Source organism: Pagrus major, chromosome 20 (assembly GCF_040436345.1).
Source record: "Pagrus major chromosome 20, Pma_NU_1.0".
In the NCBI taxonomy this organism is placed as follows: Eukaryota; Metazoa; Chordata; class Actinopteri; order Spariformes; family Sparidae; genus Pagrus; species Pagrus major.
This window is the reverse complement of record NC_133234.1, coordinates 2,042,212-2,062,694: the sequence shown is the minus strand read 5'-3', so window position 1 is coordinate 2,062,694 and position 20,483 is coordinate 2,042,212. Positions and strand designations below refer to the sequence as shown.

The window sequence follows — 20,483 nt, the reverse complement described above, 5'->3', positions numbered from 1 at the left end:
TTAAACGTTAACAAATCTTTATAAAGCAGTTGAAAAGGTTTATAAACATCAGTTGCAACTTTATAACTACACTATTTATTATTACAAAGTATTACATAGAGCATTACATTGTTGAAGTGAAAAAAACATTTAGTTTAATTATGAATGTATCTTTATTAATGATGATTATTATAAGTGTTACCTGAAGATCCAAGATGTAACATTTCTGCATTAAAATGCCAAAAAACTAAAAGACCTTTGTTATATGGTTATAAGCTGTGTACTTACATTATCCCAAACGTTTCCAACAATGTGCAAACCCTGACAAACTTTCAGACAGCTGAGGAGTATGGAGAGAGACTGTTACGGAGGATGAATAGAGTGAGAGTCCACACGTTACATGACCCATGGCAGCAGATTTCACAGTCGAAACAAAATTTCACAAATGTCTTTTTTAAGACAGAAAAGTTAAAATATAAAAACATTTTTTATAAAATATTTGAAAACCAAATGCTGTTGGATTTAATGAGCTGGAAGTTGGAGACATACAGATAGAATACTGACATCCATTCAAGTAACGTTGTATTTATTTGTAAATTTGTTTTCCATTTTTTCAAGTTGGGTGATATTTGTTTGTGGATAGCTAAATACATTTGTGAGCACTGTCATTTATTCACAAATTGTTCATATTTGTAAGTCTTGCTTTGTCTTGTGGATCATGCATTATGCATTAGTCGCTGCTTTTGAGACTGTAAGAATAGGAGTAGGTGTTCCTGCAGTGGAAGTGCGGGGGCTGTTGACAGAGGTCTCTTTCTTTAAGTCTCTTGTCTTTTTTTGTTAGATCAGACAGCAGAATTTAGTCTCTTCTTCAATCAGTAGTCGGCGGTAAAGCAACATGAGGACACGGAGAAGAGGAAGACAATCTACACTCCAGTCCAGTAGGCGGCAGTAAATGTGGGATACCTGTAGCTGTTTTGCCAACCACTACTAACCCGAAGAAGAAGAAGAAGAAGAAGAAGAAGAAGAAGAAGAAGCGCGTCCTCAGTAATGTTGACTGATGTGAACATGTCCTACACGCCTGCCAGACAGCAGTAAAGTTATCGTTATTGAGTGCGGTGGATAAACGGGATGGAAGATTTGACTTCTAAGAAGACTTGTGAGTAAACTATTCACCAGCTGCTGCTGTGGAATCTCTTAACTTTAACTTCTAGCTAGCTGACTTGTCTGTTTAACCATTTCACTCCATCTTTGTTATGATTTCACTGAGTTTCATACGAGGAAAGTATTGTAAGCCAGTGTCTGCGTCAACACACACCATGCAGCTAATGTTACACTTAACCTGGTCAGGTAAACAAACACATAGAAATAGTCTGCGTGCCAAACGTTGTGTTCTTTTAGCCTGTCTTATGACTGTTAGCTATGAGGGAATGATCTGATCAAGTAAAAGTATGGTGTTAGAGGACACTGTGTAGTTTTGGAGAAGAAATTCAAACTCAGAATTGTAATATTTACAATATTAATGAGGTAATGATACAAACTTTTGTCCATAAGTGAATAAACAAGCTGTTCTCAGAGGAAAATAAGGTCCCAGAACACTGTTTGAAGCTAGAAAGGTGGCAGGGTCCGCCAACAAAGTAAAACAGTGTGAAATTATGTTGTCCTTTAAGGTCAGTTTGTTTATTCAGGTTGTTTAGTCACTGAAGATCTGTCTTTTCTGATAAACTACGGAGTGCTCCTTTAAGATAACCTGCTTGTGTTACTATCCAGGTGCCCCTCTTCCCCTCTCCGCTCTGAGACTCCTGGTCCCACCCATTCGGCTGGTCTCAGCAGTCATGTGGCAGACCGTCCAGCAGAAAGTTGTGGCTGATTATGGGATGCTTGAGGAGTTTGTTTCCATGGTTACAGACATTGTTCCAGAGCTCCTCAACACTCGTCAGAGGGCCCAACTTATCCTGGGCCTCAGAGCACGGGTGAGCAGTCCTTTATTAACAACTAATCATTATCATGAATTTTAAGAATTTGAGTGTTACTCAAGAATATGACACATATATGACACATGATATGAAGATTGAAATGTCGTAATGTTTATAAAGCTAGACGTTTGTGCTGAATTAGATGCTTTAAAAGGAAGTTTGAAGTGTTTTCTGTTTTCTGAGTCACTGCTGCTTTGTTGTTGTAGCTGATTCTGGACTTATGTCAGTTTGAAGCTACTGCTGACTTAGAGCTCATTCAGCCACACCTGGACAGAGTGCAGACTGTCACAGAAGCATGGGTAATGGAGGTGAGTTTAAAGTGTTATTACTTCAAATTAATGGTAAAAAGCACATTATGAAGTTCTCTTTAAAATTAACAATGGTGGTGACAATGGTGGGTGTAATCTGTTCTTTTCTTTTATAATGCTCACGTCATGTTATGCAGGTTGGTGCTGCAAATATGGAGGTGCCACTCTCAGAATTCGTGGATCTAGTTAAGAACTTGCTGAAAAATCCGGACGAAAGGGAACATTTCTTTCAGGTCAGTGCTACTGTCACACCTTGAAGTTGTTCTGTTTGTAAGTCCTTCAGATACTGAACAGTATGTATGGGTCCAGACCAAACGATAAAGAACGAGCAGCAACAAAAGCCGACTGTTGCATCTCCTGTGTCTCGGCCCAAAAGCTGCACTTGAACACACCGCAAAGACTACAGCTGACGGCTGACTAGCTCGTTCTGCACCACGAGAGGAAATAACTCTTCATTTGCTGATGTCCGACTGTTGGCCCACTTTGTCGGGGCCCTAAGATGCAATGAACGAATGTATCAAAGAGGCAAAGTTGGCCCGTTGTTTTCTCCAAAATCTATTAGAGTAGTTTCATTTTGTCTCAGGTGTCTATGGCTGTGATGTATCACGCAATTTCCCCACTAATTCTCTGATAGATAAAGATGAAAAGTTGGCAGGTCATCCTGATTTAAATGAAAGGACCTCTGGGGGGGGGGATACTGGGAGAAAAAACGATCCTGCGTTTGCTGTTGATGATCAAAATTGAAAGCTCATTTTTTCTGTCACTCTGTCTGTCTCTATACTTCTCTCACATCTTGAGTCTTTGTCTGAAGTCGTGTAATTGTGATTGTTTATTGAGATCAGTCACTGTACTTTTCAAGTGTTTGTAAAGACTTAATTTAAAACTCTTTCAGAATGTCTTCCCGAAAGAGTTTGGTGCCACATATGATGAAGAGCTTGGCACCTTGATGTGGTTGTTTCTGTCCAGACTTGAAAAGTTCCTTCCTCTTCAAACTTTCGAACAGGTAAAGACTAGACATAAAACGTTACAATGACTTAAGGCAGTTTTGATCTCACTTCACAGGCTACAGCTCTGAATTTTGCTGTTTCTGTGAGCACATTTCTTGCTTTCTTCAGGTTGCCTCCATGTTTGGTGAGGTGTCCTCTGTTTTGGAGGAATGTATGGACTCTGTGTCTCGACATGAGGAGCTCAGAACTCTGCTGCAGTATCAGAAAGACCTCAATCAACTGGATCACAATGGCAAGTCTCTATAGTTACTACTTCCCCTCAAGAACTCATGGGTATTTTAGTTTCTCATTCTGATTTTTCTCACCATTGAACCTCATCCTTCAGTCTTTTTTTAGCTGCAAAGTATAATGGCTGTCCATTAGGAAAGTAATAACATATCATATTAATATGTTTTAATAAAAGAGCAGTTTCATGGAGCAGCTGAAACATTTTAAACTGGAGCAGTTTGTACTTGGTGTGGATCTGAGCCTGTTCCATTTAACTCTTCCACTATCATTGTGTTAATGCAGACATACTTTATATAATAATCACTTTACCTTATTCAATCTATTAGTGGTATTTACCACCTTTTGGTATTTGGTATTTTTGGTATTTGGTAATTATAATTTGTGGCTGAACTCAAGTGACTCCAACTAATTCAAGACATTTGTCCTCAAAGGGACACTGTGTAGTGTTGGAGAAACTTACTATTTACAATATTAATGAGGTAATAATACAGAAATATGCATTTTTTCCATCAGTGAATAAACAAGCTGCTCTCAGAGGAAAATAAGGTCCCAGAACACTGTTTGAAGCCAGAAAGGTGGCAGGATCCGCCACATATAAACAAAGTAAAACAGTATGAAATTTTTCCCTGTTTTGTGACTTGGACCAAACAGTAAGATGACTGCAGCTAACAGTTACATTCATTTTGAGTTAATCTGAAAACCCATTTGAATTGTTAGTCTTAAATCTCCAAGGTCTTTGCATGTCTTGTTTTTTTCCGACACCTAGTCCAATTCACTACCTGCACAATGTAGTATGACTTATATCTTTGTTACTTCCCCTGTCATAGTCAGCTTTGTACATAGTGTTAACAGAATATACTGTTAGTTTTTCTATATACAGTGGGTACGTAAAGTATTCAGACCCCTTTAAATTTTTCACTCTTTGTTTCATTGCAGCCATTTGCTAAAATCAAAAAAGTTCATTTTATTTCTCATTCTCATGTACACTCAGCACCCCATCTTGACAGAAAAAAACAGAAATGTAGAAATTTTTGCAAATTTATTAAAAAAGAAAAACTGAAATATCACATGGTCATAAGTATTCAGACCCTTTGCTGTGACACTCATATTTAACTCACATGCTGTCCATTTCTTCTGATCCTCCTTGAGATGGTTCTACTCCTTCATTGGAGTCCAGCTGTGTTTAATTAAACTGATTGGACTTGATTAGGAAAGGCACACACCTGTCTATATAAGACCTTACAGCTCACAGTGCATGTCAGAGCAAATGAGAATCATGAGGTCGAAGGAACTGCCCAAGGAGCTCAGAGACAGAATTGTGGCAAGGCACAGATCTGGCCAAGGTTACAAAAGAATTTCTGCAGCACTCAAGGTTCATAAGAGCACAGTGGCCTCCATAATCCTTAAATGGAAAAAGTTTGGGACAACTAGAACTCTTCCTAGACCTGGCCGTCCAGCCAAACTGAGCAATCGTGGGAGAAGAGCCTTGGTGAGAGAGGTGATCTTTGGGAAGAAGAACCCAAAGATCACTGTGGCTGAGCTCCAGAGATGCAGTAGGGAGATGGGAGAAAGTTCCACAAAGTCAACTATCACTGCAGCCCTCTACCAGTCGGGGCTTTATGGCAGAGTGGCCCAACGGAAGCCTCTCCTCAGTGCAAGACATATGAAAGCCCACATAGAGTTTGCCAAAAAACACATGAAGGACTCCCAGACTATGAGAAATAAGATTCTCTGGTCTGATGAGACGAAGATTGAACTTTTTGGCGTTAATTCTAAGCGGTATGTGTGGAGAAAACCAGGCACTGCTCATCACCTGCCCAATACAATCCCAACAGTAAAACATGGTGGTGGCAGCATCATGCTACGGGGGTGTTTTTCAGCTACAGGGACAGGACGACTGGTTGCAATTGAAGTAAAGATGAATGCGGCCAAGTACAGAGATATCCTGGAAGAAAACCTCTTCCAGAGTGCTCAGGACCTTAGACTGGGCCGAAGGTTCACCTTCCAACAAGACAATGACCCTAAGCACACAGCTAAAATAACAAAGGAGTGGCTTCGGAACAACTCTGTGACCATTCTTGACTGGCCCAGCCAGAGCCCTGACCTAAACCCAATTGAGCATCTCTGGAGAGACCTGAAAATGGCTGTCCACCAACGTTCACCATCCAACCTGACGGAACTGGAGAGGATCTGCAAGGAAGAATGGCAGAGGATCCCCAAATCCAGGTGTGAAAAACTTGTTGCATCATTCCCAAGAAGACTCATGGCTGTACTAGCTCAAAAGGGTGCTTCTACTCAATACTGAGCAAAGGGTCTGAATACTTATGACCATGTGATATTTCAGTTTTTCTTTTTTAATAAATTTGCAAAAATTTCTACATTTCTGTTTTTTTCTGTCAAGGTGGGGTGCTGAGTGTACATTAATAAGAAATAAAATGAACTTTTTTGATTTTAGCAAATGGCTGCAATGAAACAAAGAGTGAAAAATTTAAAGGGGTCTGAATACTTTCCGTACCCACTGTAGTGCTTTCATCATTATTGATCATTTTGATAATTACCTCACTAGTTTCAAGATTCAAAGATTTATTTGTCACATGCAATTATTGTACAAGTACAGCAGCAAGTATGAGTATAATATGCAAGAAATGAAATTGCAACCACTCCGTTTACTGTGCAAAAAAATAGTGCAACCAGAAAATAACATTTAAATAAGAAAATAAAACGGTAAAAGAGAATAAAATAAAAGACTTAAATTTAAATAGAAAAAATAAAAAATAAAAAAAAATAAAAAAATATATATATATACATACATATTATAAACAGTAGGGTGTGTATGCATGTGTGTGATATAAGGTGTGTGCTGAGTGTGTGTTATGTTGGTTTTTGGGATTTTTTTGTCCGAATGGCCTGAGGGAAGAAGCTCCTCCTCAGGCGCTTAGTCCTAGCCATGACACTGCGTAGGCGCTTGTCAGAAGGCAGCTTCACAAACAGTTCATGGTTGGGGTGGTGACGTCCGTCATGATCCTGGTCGCTCTGGACCTGCACCGCCTGGTGTAAATGTCCTGCAGGCAGTGCAATGCAGTTCTAGTGATGCACTCAGCACATCGGATCACTCTATGCAGAGATTTCAGGTCCTGGGCACAGCAGTTGCCGTAGCAGGTGGTGATGCTTCCAGAGATGACAGACTGGATAGCAGCAGAGAAGAAGGTTTTCTGCAGCCCTGTGGAGATCTTAAATTTCCTCAGCCGTCTGAGGTGATACAGGCGCTGCCTAGCCTTCTTCACCAGTGAGGTGATGTGAGTTGTCCATGTTAGGTCCTCAGAGATATGAACTCCGAGGTACCTATAGCTGCACACCTTCTCCACCGGGGTCCCATAGATCTGTAGTGGTGCGCAATGGGACCTCTGCTTCTCCCTGCCAATAAATGGTAAATACTGTGAACAAGATGTACAACACCGGGTTAACTGAGAACACTGAAGTAACTGACTGAACCAGCTATAAGTTACATTTGACTCTACTGTAGCGTTACCTTCACCTGAACCCTTATGAAAACATAACGGTCCTTTTTCAAACCATAGTTATTCGACTTATCACAGTCAGCTTTGTACATATTGTGACTAGTTTTTTCATTATTGTACGACGTATTTCTGATCATTTTGACAAACACCTCATAGATAGTTAGTGACATTAGCTAGTAACTTAGCCTAGCTAACTTTACAATGGGCCTTTTTTTTTAGCTGCCAACAACTAAAGTGACTGATGTACGATGTGTTGTGAAAGAGAGCAGTACAGCTCCAACCTCATTGCTCATTAACTTGATGGTGCGTTTCTTCATAGTTGGCACTGTAGCATTTTTTTTTCACTTTTACATGATAAATGAGTTAAACAACATGAATGCAGCTTAAGATATTTTAGACAAGTCAAAGCTTTCTCTTGGTGATGCATTTCTGATGTCTGTCTTGTATAAGTTACTTATATAGCATATTATTTGAATAATGAATGACACCTACCTGCTGGTGTTGAGGTTAAGTCTTTTTTCACCATATTATAGTCATATTTGTTGTCTTTTCAGATGGATCCTTGGATGGTGCCTGCATTATGTCAGCACTCAAACTTCCCCTGGTAGACGGAACTGAGGCAGATACAGCACAACCACAAGCCAACATCTTGAATAATTTGCTATCCTGTACATCAAATTTGGAGAATGTGTCTTTAACATTGCTGCATTCAACAGACACGATCACAGAAGATCAGAAAAGTGAGGCAACGGTTGATGAAACTAAATTGACTCCTGGGGAAAATGGAACAGCTGTGCTTTTGGTTAATGCTATGAGACAGGAAGAAAATAGAGGCCTACTTCAAGGTCAAGTGGATGACGGATCTCACCGTCTAAAACAATGCTGTGTTCGGCTCAAAAGACTGAACATGCCGCTGTCCTTGCAGTCTCGACCTGTGAGACGAAACAGAGGCCTAAGGATGAAAAAACTCCTGTTGGAAGAGAAAAGAGGTCTTTGTGAAGAGGCCCTCTGTGCCTACAAATCAGCTTCTAGAAGAACCAAACCCTCAAATACAGCTCTTTCAGAGGTCCCTGATAATGAGGATTCAAGCATTAATGACACATATATGGCTCCGATCAATGATTGCAGCGAAAGTGACTCGTGGTCTTACTACTCAGATGTGGACTCTTGCCATAAGACTACAAGTGGTAGTCCCAGTACGGCTGATTCATGGTCTAACTACTCAGATGATGAGGGTTCCTTTGTGACTTCTGGCAGGAGTTATACTGAAGATGATTCATTGTATAGCTGCTCAAATGAGGACCCTTCCTTCATAAGTCCTAAAAATGTGTCATCGACCAGCAGACAGCAGGGCATCTCTGACGTCAAAGCTCCAAAAAAGACTCGTCAGTTCCAATGCTTAGTCTGCAAGGAGCTTGTGAATACAGGCCTGAGAGCTCACATGAAAACCCACTTTCCAACTGGTGATTACGCCTGTCCTCGATGCGACAGCAGGTTTAAACTATGCTCCTCTTTAAAGCTACACTTGAAAAGAACCTGCTTTGAGCACAATCAGCAGCAGGTGGATCCGGAGAAGCCAGACGAAGCTGAGAATCTTTACAAATGTGACAAATGCGAAAAGGCATTCAAGTACAAAGTTTCACTGGAAAAGCACAACCTGACCCACAACGAACTCTACTGCAACGTGTGTAGGAAGGTTTTACGAGACTCAGCAACACTGGCGAGGCACAAGGCTTCTCACACCGTGTTTCAGTGTAACCGCTGTGAAGAGACCTTCACTCATTTTAAGCCCTTGCTCAAGCATTGTGAAAACATCCACAAAATCCGCAGGCCATATAAATGCAACCATTGTCCGAAAACTTTATCCAAGCTGCGTGTTTTGATTGCACATGAGTGGAAACACACGGGTCACCTCCCATTCCAGTGTGCTCAGTGCGGCTGGAGATTCAAAAATGACACAGATCTAATTTCACACCAGAGGGTCCACACCAGAGAGAGACCCTACCTGTGTGCAGACTGTGGCAGGACTTTCTCCCAGAATTCCAACTTGCTGCGGCACTTGAATTTCGTCCACAGCGAGTCTCGAAATGAGAAGAGGCATTCTTGCACCCAGTGTGAGAAATCTTTTAAAGAGAAAGGAGCCCTGAAAAAACACCAGAGGACCAAACACTTGAATGAATTGTTTCGTCATCCGTGCCCGTACTGTGGAAAAATGGTCTCTGCATCGACCATGGCCAGACATAAATTAATGCATACAGGGGTGAGACCTTTTAAATGCACCATGGCTGACTGTGACAAACACTTCAGGTCAACTTCTGAAGTGAAGAGGCATTTCCTCATGCACCATACTACAGAGAGACCATATAAATGTGATGTCTGTGGGAAGGGATTCATAAAAATGTGTTATCTGAACGCTCATGCTAAAATACACACAGGAAAGAAGCCGTTTGTTTGCCATATCTGTGGCAAGGCTTTCCCCAAGCTCTACAGCATGCAGAGACACAAAAAACTCATACATACATCTGTAACACAGTAACATGTTTCTCAGTCATATTCTCAGTCAAACAGAAGCATGCCAACATCACAAGAAGAGAATTTCTTTTACTTTTTAAACCCACTGAAGTTTTGAAAGAGGTCCGTGAACGCAACGTTGGGGTTAAGAAGTAATTGTTGCTGAAAGCTTTATCAAACAGATTCGTTGCACTTGAAGCAAGACTGCACCAAGCTGGACAACTGACTTCCTTCATACATGTATACGATGGCATTAAAGGGGGAATATGTGAGAGGTTGCTCTCATTGCCAAGCATCATATGTCACATGAGGAAAACTTGTAACAGAGTAGGTGACATTATTGGGAAATCTGTATCAAGCCAATTACACATTGTATTAAACAGATGAAGGATTTGAAAAAAAAAAGGTGTGCTCAAAAAGATTAACTACTTGTCAGTTTAAATATTTTTAATTTTTATTTTTGTATGTATTTCTTTCTAGACAAAATATGTATATATATATTTTTTAAATCATTGTATGTGTGTGATTGAGAAGATTAAAAGTATGTTGAGAGTGTGTGTAATTGAGCCTATATCAAACAATGTGTAATGTGTTTGTACTTTATGTCAGTAGCAGAGCTAAACTCCGGTTAATCGTGATTTGGAGGAGGGGAAATGTCACCACTATGCTAAAGCTAGGGTTGTGCAATTTCATGGTTATAGATACACAAAGGGTGTTAGATAATTCTAAAAATAAAATAAATAAACCCAACACATGCTAAATTAAAATATGAAGATATTTATTAAAATTAATAAAAAAATTATTACATTTATATATAGCAGATATGCGATATGTGACAGGTAGAGAGGTAAAGAGGAACTAAAGAACGACGAAGCGGAAGTTCGCACAGACTGCTGTTTCCCATCGGATTGTTATTCCGGGCGGAACGTAAAGCAACCGTTGACGCACAAAAAAGATACCCTCGGTGACTTAGGTCTCTGTGATTCAACAAGCGTAGCAAATATTCAGTTTGACTTCGGTCGAGCGACGGACATATTTCCCCTAACTGTAATGTAACTGGAGTGAGTACACAGGATGGACGGAGGAGTTTCCAAAGTACCCGGTGAGTAGAAACAGTAACAGACACAACTGTTTGGCTAGGCCGCAACGCAGCCCGCGCGCGGGAATGCCACTGCTAACTTTGTCAGGAACGAGCAGTTTCCATAGATAATTTACTACGTGACGTGTTGAAATTAATTTTTTAGATTTTCGCTGATTTCCTATTTTTCAGCATACAATGGAACACGTTAGCTAGGTGAATGACGTGACATACACGAAGTGGCAGTTTTGGGATACGTGCTAATGCTAGCATAAACGTTATGCTATCTCAAGTTGGTTTACGCTAGCTAAACAGGCTGCAGTAATAAACTCAAAATGATTAGCTAGATAAGTGTCTCTGTTGATTACAAATGAACGCTCACAGCCCTTAGATAGTTGGCCAAACAAATATATTTGCGTGTTGGGTGTTCGTAAACATATTGACAAGGTATATGTCCCTTCAGTTATGATCTGTCAGTTCGGTCTTTTATTACGGAAATGAATCAGACATCCGCCTGAGCCAGAGCTTGGCATTTAGGTGTTTCTGCTAAGTTCACAAAAAATTTGAAAGCCTGACGTACCACAGATTTGTCATCAGTTTATTAATTTATGATTGGCCCGGTTGGACAAGGACAGGTTGGCAAGATCAAGGATTAAATATAAATCTTGTTTGGCCCCATTAATCTGCCAAGATGTAAGACCCTGGCTTTACACAGGCGTGTGATGATCGAACTATTGCAAATACATTTATGGTTTGAATTGTGGGTTTGGATTTGTTTAATGAGTCAACTGCTTATACGTCTGTTGTTACTGCATCCGAGCCACTGGGGCTTACATTTACCATCAGGTTAAGGAGAGAGAAATCCCTGGAAATTTGGGAAAAACCCAGAAGACTAATACATTTGTGGGTTTAAACTAACTAATGAAAAAAGGACTCATTTGACTTGGGTTTTTTTTCATATGACAGTTCTTTGTTTTTATTTTCCTATGTGCTCTGAGATCGATTTCGTCAGCCCATTACAACGTAGTTAAAGGGAATTCTATTCATGGTGCTTACAGTAAAGAAATGCCTTTGAATTAATAAGCGGCAACATTTCTTACCAGAAATGGCACAGGGAACCCATTTATTCTTGGCTTAATTACTATATATGCAATTTTCTAAACATTTCCAGCCTTGCTGTAGTTTAAAAGTATTACTGTCATCCATTCAAACATTTTAAAAATTGTATTTCCTTGTTTGCAGGTCCGTCTCTCCCTCTCTCTGCCCTGCGGCTCCTGGTCCCACCCATTCGGCTGGTCTCTGCAGCCATCTGGCAGACGGTGGAGCAGAAAATTGTGTCAGATTATGGGCTGCTCGAGGAGTTTGTATTTATGGTTACAGAAATTGTACCTCAGCTTCTCTCCATGAGGCAGCGGGCTGAGCTCATTTTGGGTCTCAGAGCAAGGGTGAGGAAGAATTTAAAGCTTGTGTTTTTCAAAACATTGATAAATAAGATAATAAGTAGATTTTATGGAGATAAAATGCCATGGCTGTAGCAATTGGCAGATAGTGGCGTGCGTAACCATCACAGAACCAACAGAACAGCTCTTACATCTATTGGTCTCTATCACAATTACATAACATCTTATTTTAAATAGCTACGGTGTGAAAATGCACTGTACTCATATTTAAACACAATTGTATGTTAGACATTGAGAATTTTCATTATACCAGGTAATCAGCTGCTGCTCGTCACCAGGCATTCATCTAAACGATGCAGCACTTTGCATCGCTGATTGTCTCAAATTGATTCTGTGAAGTCTGATTGAGACCTAAATCTGTTGGACCCATTTTGCACTGTGCAACTTGATATAAACTTTCACAGCTTTTGTAGTCACACAGTGTAAAGGTGCCTTAAGGCTGATAGTCTAGAACATTATGAAATAAAATTGTTGTGTTCCAACAGGCAATGGTGGATTTGAGACCAAAACAAGCCCTCATTCTCACTGAACATCACTGGGCTTTATTCCATGTAGTGTGTGCAAGTCTTCCGACAGAACATTTGTAGTTTTCTGTACATGTCAAACTGTTGCAGAATATTGCTATTGCAATGGGATGGATTACTTTTAAACATGGTGGATGGTTTTAAATATTTATATAAATATTTTGGAAGATTGTTAAACTGGCCTGCACATATTGTACCTGTCATCCACACTCTTTATCTGTTGCCTTAGTTTTTCCTATTTATTTTTTTTTCCTGTTAAAATGGTACAAAGGCCCTTTCTAAATAATCTTTCACCTCTAATATTAGTCGTTTTTCAGCCCATGTTGTGTTTGTTTTGCACTTTCCCTGTTTGGGCTGTAACAGGTTTTACAATGACTAGCAGCCTCCTCCTGCTTGTGTGACACTGTAATTCTGAAACAAGTATACGTACCTGTGTCTTTACAAGATGTCAATCAGGAGGTTGTCACAGACCGACTGTTTCAGGAAAAACAAGGCACTGGGGTGGTATATACCTAAAGCATTTAGATGTTACAAGCAAAATGTTTCATTTGTCAGAGGAATGTCCCTGACCTTTTAGACTTTGTGGGAAGTTATTTAGACCCAGTGTGAATGGAAACAGAATAGCTCAGGGCTGCATTGTGTCCTCAGAATTACAGTACTTGTTTATCATTGCTGCTGTCCTCTGATTGTAGCTTATCCTGGAGTTGTGTCGCTCTGAGGAGACGGCTGACCTCCAGATTATTCAGCCACATCTTGACCGAATGCAGAACCTCAGATCTCTGTGGAACGTTGAGGTGAGTGTAAAATTGCAGTCAACATGAAACATACGGAGTAGGGTTTTTACATTTGTTTACGTCACTGTTTGGGCAGCACTGATCTGAGCGTTTGCTTTTTGTGTGTGTGTTCCATCTTGTATTGCAGACTGATAATGCAGAACAAGGGGACTCTGACTCACATTTCATGGGCCTTGTCCAAAATCTGCTGAGAGATCCTGAAGAGAGAACAAACTTTTTCCAGGTACGTTTTGGTTGTATGCTTACGTTGACACAGCAAAGGTGAATGCTGAAGTTTATGTTACTGTGAATTCTTGTTTTATGATGCACTCCTGTTTGTCCTGTAATTGAGAACTCATGGTTTATATGGACAGCTCAGATATTTGACATTTATGAATTTATTTGTGTTCCAGGATGTTTTTCCAGGAGATTTTGGGCCCACATATGACAAAGCAATCCAGACACTGATGTGGCTGTTTCTGTCCAGACTTGAGAAGCTTCTTCCCTCCCAAACTCTCCAACAGGTAATTTCAGTTTGTTTAATAAGGTTTGGTGCTTTTGCATTTGACTTGTCACAAGCACTGGCTGTTATAGTGGGTGCCCTTTTTAAAAAATATATATATCAATACATTGTCATTGTAGTGTTACAAAACTCTAAAATATTTCTAAAACATTAGGAAGATTCACTGCTGTTGCCTCACATTTTAATTTGTCTTTGTCAGATTGCATCTCTGCTCAGTGACGCCTCGTCCGTTCTGAATGAATGCATGGAGACATTCGCTCAACCTCAGGATCTCAAAACCTTGCTGGGCACTCAGAAAGACCTAAACCAGTTAGAAGACATAGGTGAGCTTCTTCAAATTTCTTTGACATATTGAAATAATCTAAAAGATATTCAGAGCTTTATTTGGTATAGAAACAAAACATTGCTCAGAACGTAAGTCTTAACAATTCTTTTTCATTCAACAGAAGTGGTCATATAGATTCAGAACATGGTACACGATGCTTTTTAATCTGTTCTGTCAATTAAGCAGTTCTTGTGATCTCTCTTTTCAGAATCTTACGTTGTTGACAGTGGCATCCTGTCAGCTCTCTGTCTCCCTCCTGTGGAAAGAGTTGTGATTGTCAATGAACAAACAGAGACGGATGCAGAAAGCGGACTCGTGTATACAGTCTGCACAGAGATGGAGGTGGAATCTGAGAACAAAGAGGTGTACATGGAGGGAACTGGGAACTCTGAAGAGTGTGTTCAGACCCAGTGGTTTGGTCTCGGCAGCGAGGTGAAAGCAGAAATGGACACTGTGGTGGTTACAGATCCCATCGAAGGGGCCGAGGCCAGTGAGGGTGAAATAGCAGACGACAACCATGACGAACAATCTGGAACGCTGATCATCGGGGAGGACGGCCAGGTGACGGTACTTGATGGCGTGGAGAAGAAGCCAAATAGACGTGGAAGGAAAAAGAAACGTCCCGAAGATGAAGACTTTGAATTGCCGAGCAGAGCGAGGGGCAAACAAGAAGATCCAGAATTTGATGTGTTGGGTGAACGACCAGTGCGAAAGAACCGGGGACTCAAGATGAAACGGTACCTGTCGCAGTGGAGGAAAACTGGAAAGACACAGGGCAGTAATACTGCTACCAGTGGTCCTAAAAAGTTTGCCAGTTCAACCAAAAGCAGTGAATTGGACAAGAGAACATGCAAAGTGTGCGGCAAAGTGGTGAGTCATGCAAAGTTCTTAGAGCGTCACATGAATCGACATTCAGAGGAGCTGCCCTTTTCTTGTCCTAACTGTAAAAGGTTTTATAAGAGCTTGCGGTACTTGCAGCAACACAGATGTCCAAGTGCGACTAAAGCAAAGCCTGGCAGGAAAGCAAAGGACCAAGAGACAGCAGGAGAAGATGGTGAACAATCTTCTAGTGGGGTTCTTTGTGAGGCAACCAATGAAGATCAGCCGTCAGACAACACAGGCCAGGATCCTGATTACTCGCCCTCTGGTGAGAGGAGGCCCTCAAGAGAATCAGACCAGAGAAGTCCAGATGGAAACAAAAGTGTGTTAGAAGGTCCGTTCTACTGTCCTCACTGCAGCGTCGAGTTTAAGTGCAAACAAACTTTTAGGTTCCATTTAAGAAACATTTGCTACAATGAGCAGCAGGTGGATCCTGAGAAACCTGAGGATGTAAAGCATTGTTTCAGGTGTGATGAGTGTGACAAGGCGTTCAAGTACAAATCAACATTGGATTCCCACAAACAAACTCACAACCCGCTGTACTGCGAGGTGTGCATGAAACTAGTGCGAGACTCTGAGGCATTGGCAATGCACAAAGAATCCCACACCCCTTTTCAGTGCAACCAGTGTGAGGAGAACTTTCCTGTATTCAAGGCCCTTCATAAGCACTACATCGACGTCCATAACCCTACTGAGCCTTTCACCTGCACCCACTGCCAGACCACTTTTGCCAGTTTGAAGCGTTTCATCAGACATGAGTGGAAGCACACCGGTTACCAACCGTTTCAGTGCACTCATTGCAGTAAAAGATTCAGATCATACTCTGACCTTGTAGAGCACCAGAAAAAACACACAAAAGCGTATCCGTTCCTCTGCTGGGAGTGTGGCAAGAAATTCCGGCACGGCGTTACCTTGACGAGGCACGTGGAGCGTGTGCATCACTCCGGTGAACCTGTAACAGAGAAACCCATGCCAATCTTCACCTGCGCTCAATGTGGGAAGACCTTCACTTCAAGAAGATGCCTTCTGAAACACGACAATTTCCATCACAAAGGGCTGCGTTTCCCCTGCGAGCACTGTGGAAAAGGATTCTTTGGCAAAGATGCTTTGGTGAGGCATACTTTGATTCACACAGGCGAAAGGCCTTTCAAGTGTGACGACTGCGATAAGTCTTTCAGATCTGCCGCAGAATTAAAGATACACAGGAGATACCATACTGGGGAAAGACCATTTAAGTGCAGCATCTGTCAAAAAGGTTTTGTCCAGTCCTGCTTTCTCACCTTACACATGCGAACCCATACAGGAGAGAGACCATATGTTTGTACAGTATGTAGCAAGGGCTTTTCCAGCTTGCATGGCCTAAAAAGACACAGGAGACTTGTTCATGCATAGTAAATGTTAACAACATGCTAATTCCAATGGGGATGTTCTGTTCCCCTTAGTGAAGGAGCTGAAAACCTGAACTTGAGGAATTTGATTTGACCTTGCTCAAGGACACTTCAGCAGTTCGGATGTTGAAGGACATTTTCTTTAAAATGCCAGCCACGTTGCTCTTTCTGTGGCTTTCACAGCTTAAATTGTTGGGAACTGTGTAATTGTATAGTGCATTACAAAAATGTAACTGTATTTTTTACAGAAATGTTTGCTGTAGTTCTACATAAAGTTTGTATGTATAAACGATATAAACCTTTGTTCCTTGGGGAATTTATTTCATTTTCTTGAATAAATTAAACATTTGATTCCAAGTGTCATTGGATTTACTCAAGAAGGAAGTCATGCATATGTTCGGTTTGTATTGTTTCTTGTTGAAGAATTTCGGGCTGGATTTCATGCAGGGAGGGAGCGAAGGTGTAACCGCTAAAAAGATCCTGTTTTATAAGATGTGTGTGTATAAGATTCAAGATGTTTGTCACTCAGGTTGGACAAGTACACTCCTCTTCTTCTCTTAATGAATCCATTGTATATACGGAAAATGAATAATAAATATAGCCACATGTGGATACAAGCTTTTTTGGCTCAAGACGCTCAATCGGCTGAAACTAAAGCTCCAAGCAGTAATGAGTGGGTTTTGACTATGCTGTCCACCTGGTTTTGAGGAATAAATATTTGGTATTTGTGGCACCCCTATGGTCTGGCTAAAAATGTTTTGGTAGACCTATTCCCAACCTTGGCCTGACGATATCTACTGGGTTTTATGATTAATGGACCAATGGTTATAGAATTATGACCAATTCATCGTAAGCCCCGCCCTTTGCAAGGATATTTTGACTGATAGCGGCCATGTTTTTCAGCTGATTTTGCTGATTTATAATAGAAATGTTTATCTCTCCTACAATGCTGTATATTCTATTTGGTGTTGATTGAATCAAATTTGATTGGACTTTGTGTCCAATTTTAAGTCAATCCACTGTGCCACATCTGATAAATGGGAGATGCCTTAACAAACTAAAATGTTACTGTACAGCTTTAAACAGCTCCAGTCTCCCCCTCACTTTCTCAGTACTTATTCTCTATGCCCCAGCATCTTTAATAACGGCAGCCATTCGATCATGGGTTACACTTTTATGAATCCCATTCCAAACATACAAATCATTCTCTGTCTTCCCATTGATTTGTGAAAACAAGCTTTTAACGAACAGCATGACCTCAAACCAAATGTTTGTTTTGAAGGACACGACACTGAACTTTAAGTGAATTTCTTGTTTGTTGCTTGATAAACAAAAAAAACTGAAAATTAAAGAATAACTTCTAGATAGTTTATAATGGTGGGAAAGCTGTTAAGGGACCAGACTGTTTTGGTCAGATATGGCTGAAGGTTCAGTCATTAACCTAACATTAACCCAGAAAGTTGACAGTTGTTATCAGAGAATGGTCCACTTTTGTCATGCTTTTTCTATGGGCATGGGAGATGTATCAATAGTTGTGTAATGCGAATATAAGTATACTGGTCTTTCAGAAATCCTCCTGAACCCTAAAGTAATGTGTGTGTGTGTATATACATACAGTTGAAACCAGAAGTTTACATACTCTGTATAAAAAGACACACAACCTTTTTTTTCTCACTGTCTGACATTAAATCAGACTAAAATGTTTCCGTTTTAGGTCAGTTAGGATTACCAAAATTATTTATATTTGCTTAATGCCAGAATAATGAGAGAAATTTTTAAGACAATGTTTTATTACTTTTTTCAAAGTCAGAAGTTTACATACATTGCATTAGTATTTGGTAGCATTGCCTTTAAACTGCATGACTTGGGTCAAACGTTTTGGGTATCCTTCCACAAGCTTCTCGCAATAGTATGCTGGAATTTTGGCCCATTCCTCCTGACAGAACTGGTGTAACTGAGTCAGGTTTGTAGGCCGCTTTGCTCGCACACGCCTTTTCAGCTCTGCCCACAAATTTTCTATAGGATTGAGATCAGGGCTTTGTGATGGCCACTCCAAAACATTGACTTTGTTGTCCTTGAGCCACTTTCTAACTAATTTGGCAGTATGCTAAGGATCATTGTCCATTTGGAAGACCCATTTGCACCCAAGCTTTAACTTCCTGGCTGATGTCTTGAGATGTTGCTTCAATATTTCTACATAATATTCTTTCCTTGTAATGCTATCTATTTTGTGAAGTGCACCAGTCCCCCCTGCAGCAAAACACCCCCACAACATGATGCTGCCACCCCCGTACTTCACAGTTGGGATGGCGTTCTCAGGCTTGCAAGCTTCCCTCTTTTTCCTCCAAATGTAACGATGGTCATTATGGCCAATTTCAGTTTCATCAGACCACAGGACATGTCTCCAAAAATTAAGGTCTTTGTCCCTGTGTGCATTTACAAACTGTAATCTGGCTTTTTTATGTTGCTGTTGGAGTAATGGCTTCTTCCTCGCTGAGTGGCCTTTCAGCCCATGTCGGTACAGGACTCGTTTCACTGTGGATAATGATACTCTTACCAGCTTCAGCCAGCATCTTCACAAGGGCTTTTGCTTTTGTTCTGGGGTTGATACGCACATTTCGCACCAAAGCACGCTGATCTCTGGGAAACAGAACCCGTCTCCTTCCTGAGCGATGTGATGGCTGGACATTCCCATGGTGTTTATACTTGCGTATAATTGTTTGAACAGATGAATGTGGCACCTTCAGGCATCTGGAAATTGTACTCAAGGATGAACCAGACTTGTGGAAGTCCACAATTCTCTTCCTGATATCTTGGCTGATTTCTTTTGATTTTCCCATGATGTCACACAAGGAAACAGTGTGTTTGAGGTGTGCCTTAAAATTTGAGTAATTAACTCAAATGTTGTCAGAAGCTTCCAAAGCCATGACATCATCATCTGGGCTTTCCCAAATTGTTTAAAGGCATAGTAATCTTGGTGTATGTAAACTTCTGACTTTGAAGAAAGTAATGAAAAATTGTCTTAAAAAATCTCTCATTATTCTGGCATTTAGCAAATATAAATAATTTTGGTAATCCTAACTGACCTAAAACAGGAACATTTTACAAATACATATATGTGTCTATATGTATATATGTATATATATATATATATATATATATATATATATATATATATATATATATATATATATATATATATATATATATATATATATATGAACTGTGTTTAGCAGATATCATGTGTTTTACAAAAGGGTGAGCCTTGCTTGTGGTCGACTGAGCCTTTCAGGGATGCTCCTTTCATACCCCGTCATGATACTATCACCTGTTCCCAATGAACCTGTTCACCTGTGGAAAATTCCAAACCGGTGTTTTTGGACCATTCCACAACTTTTAGTCTTTTGTTGTTACCTTGTAAACACTGCAAGATGAGTTATAGAACTATCCTTAATTCAGTATTGTTTTATTCAAGTCTAGCTGTCTACAGGGCAATTCAAAATTGATCACAGATCACAGATCACAGATCGTGGATTGTGATTGCAGTTAAGTGGATTGAGATTTAATTTTTTCACCAGATTGCCCACACCTATTACAAACACATACAATTACACAATTTAATGAACAGATTTGTATGAATTTGAACTTTATTTTTTTTTTACTGTTAAGGGTTTCCCATAAAGGCAACTGGGCAGATCTGCACACATCTCTGGAAAAAGGCAACTTTACTCACAACTCTTATCATATACCTGAAGCAAGTTAGAGAGTCACACAAGCCATTGCTCCCTCAGATCGCTCTCAAGCCATTCATAGTTAAAGTGGCTATTTTACTTCAGCTCTTAAATATACCCATCATCTGCTGAAAACACAGTAATTCACACCGTGAATTTTATTTCTCTCTGCTCACGCTTTAATAATTGATATTCCATTGTTTTAGTGATATGCAGATGTGAGGGAGACAGCAGTGTCTGTGGGAAATGTAGAGCTGTTCAGCAGCTGATAAACTATT

The 20,483-nt window shown here is 40.3% G+C and overlaps 2 protein-coding genes across 2 annotated transcripts; both read left to right on the top strand.

Annotated features, from left to right (window-relative positions):
- The first annotated feature begins 985 nt into the window (after window positions 1-985).
- On the top strand, window positions 986-10,081 carry LOC141015187 (uncharacterized). Its single transcript, XM_073489141.1, has 7 exons — window positions 986-1,135; window positions 1,747-1,949; window positions 2,159-2,260; window positions 2,398-2,493; window positions 3,153-3,263; window positions 3,376-3,499; window positions 7,568-10,081. The coding sequence occupies exons 1-7, from the start codon at window positions 1,108-1,110 to the stop codon at window positions 9,547-9,549; spliced, it is 2,646 nt and encodes an 881-aa protein (XP_073345242.1). The 5' UTR covers window positions 986-1,107; the 3' UTR covers window positions 9,550-10,081.
- Window positions 10,082-10,437: 356 nt separating this feature from the next.
- LOC141015186 (uncharacterized) lies at window positions 10,438-16,831 on the top strand. The gene is made up of 7 exons (XM_073489140.1): window positions 10,438-10,626; window positions 11,845-12,047; window positions 13,279-13,380; window positions 13,508-13,603; window positions 13,773-13,883; window positions 14,082-14,205; window positions 14,416-16,831. The coding sequence occupies exons 1-7, from the start codon at window positions 10,599-10,601 to the stop codon at window positions 16,476-16,478; spliced, it is 2,727 nt and encodes a 908-aa protein (XP_073345241.1). The 5' UTR covers window positions 10,438-10,598; the 3' UTR covers window positions 16,479-16,831.
- The last annotated feature ends 3,652 nt before the right edge of the window (window positions 16,832-20,483 follow it).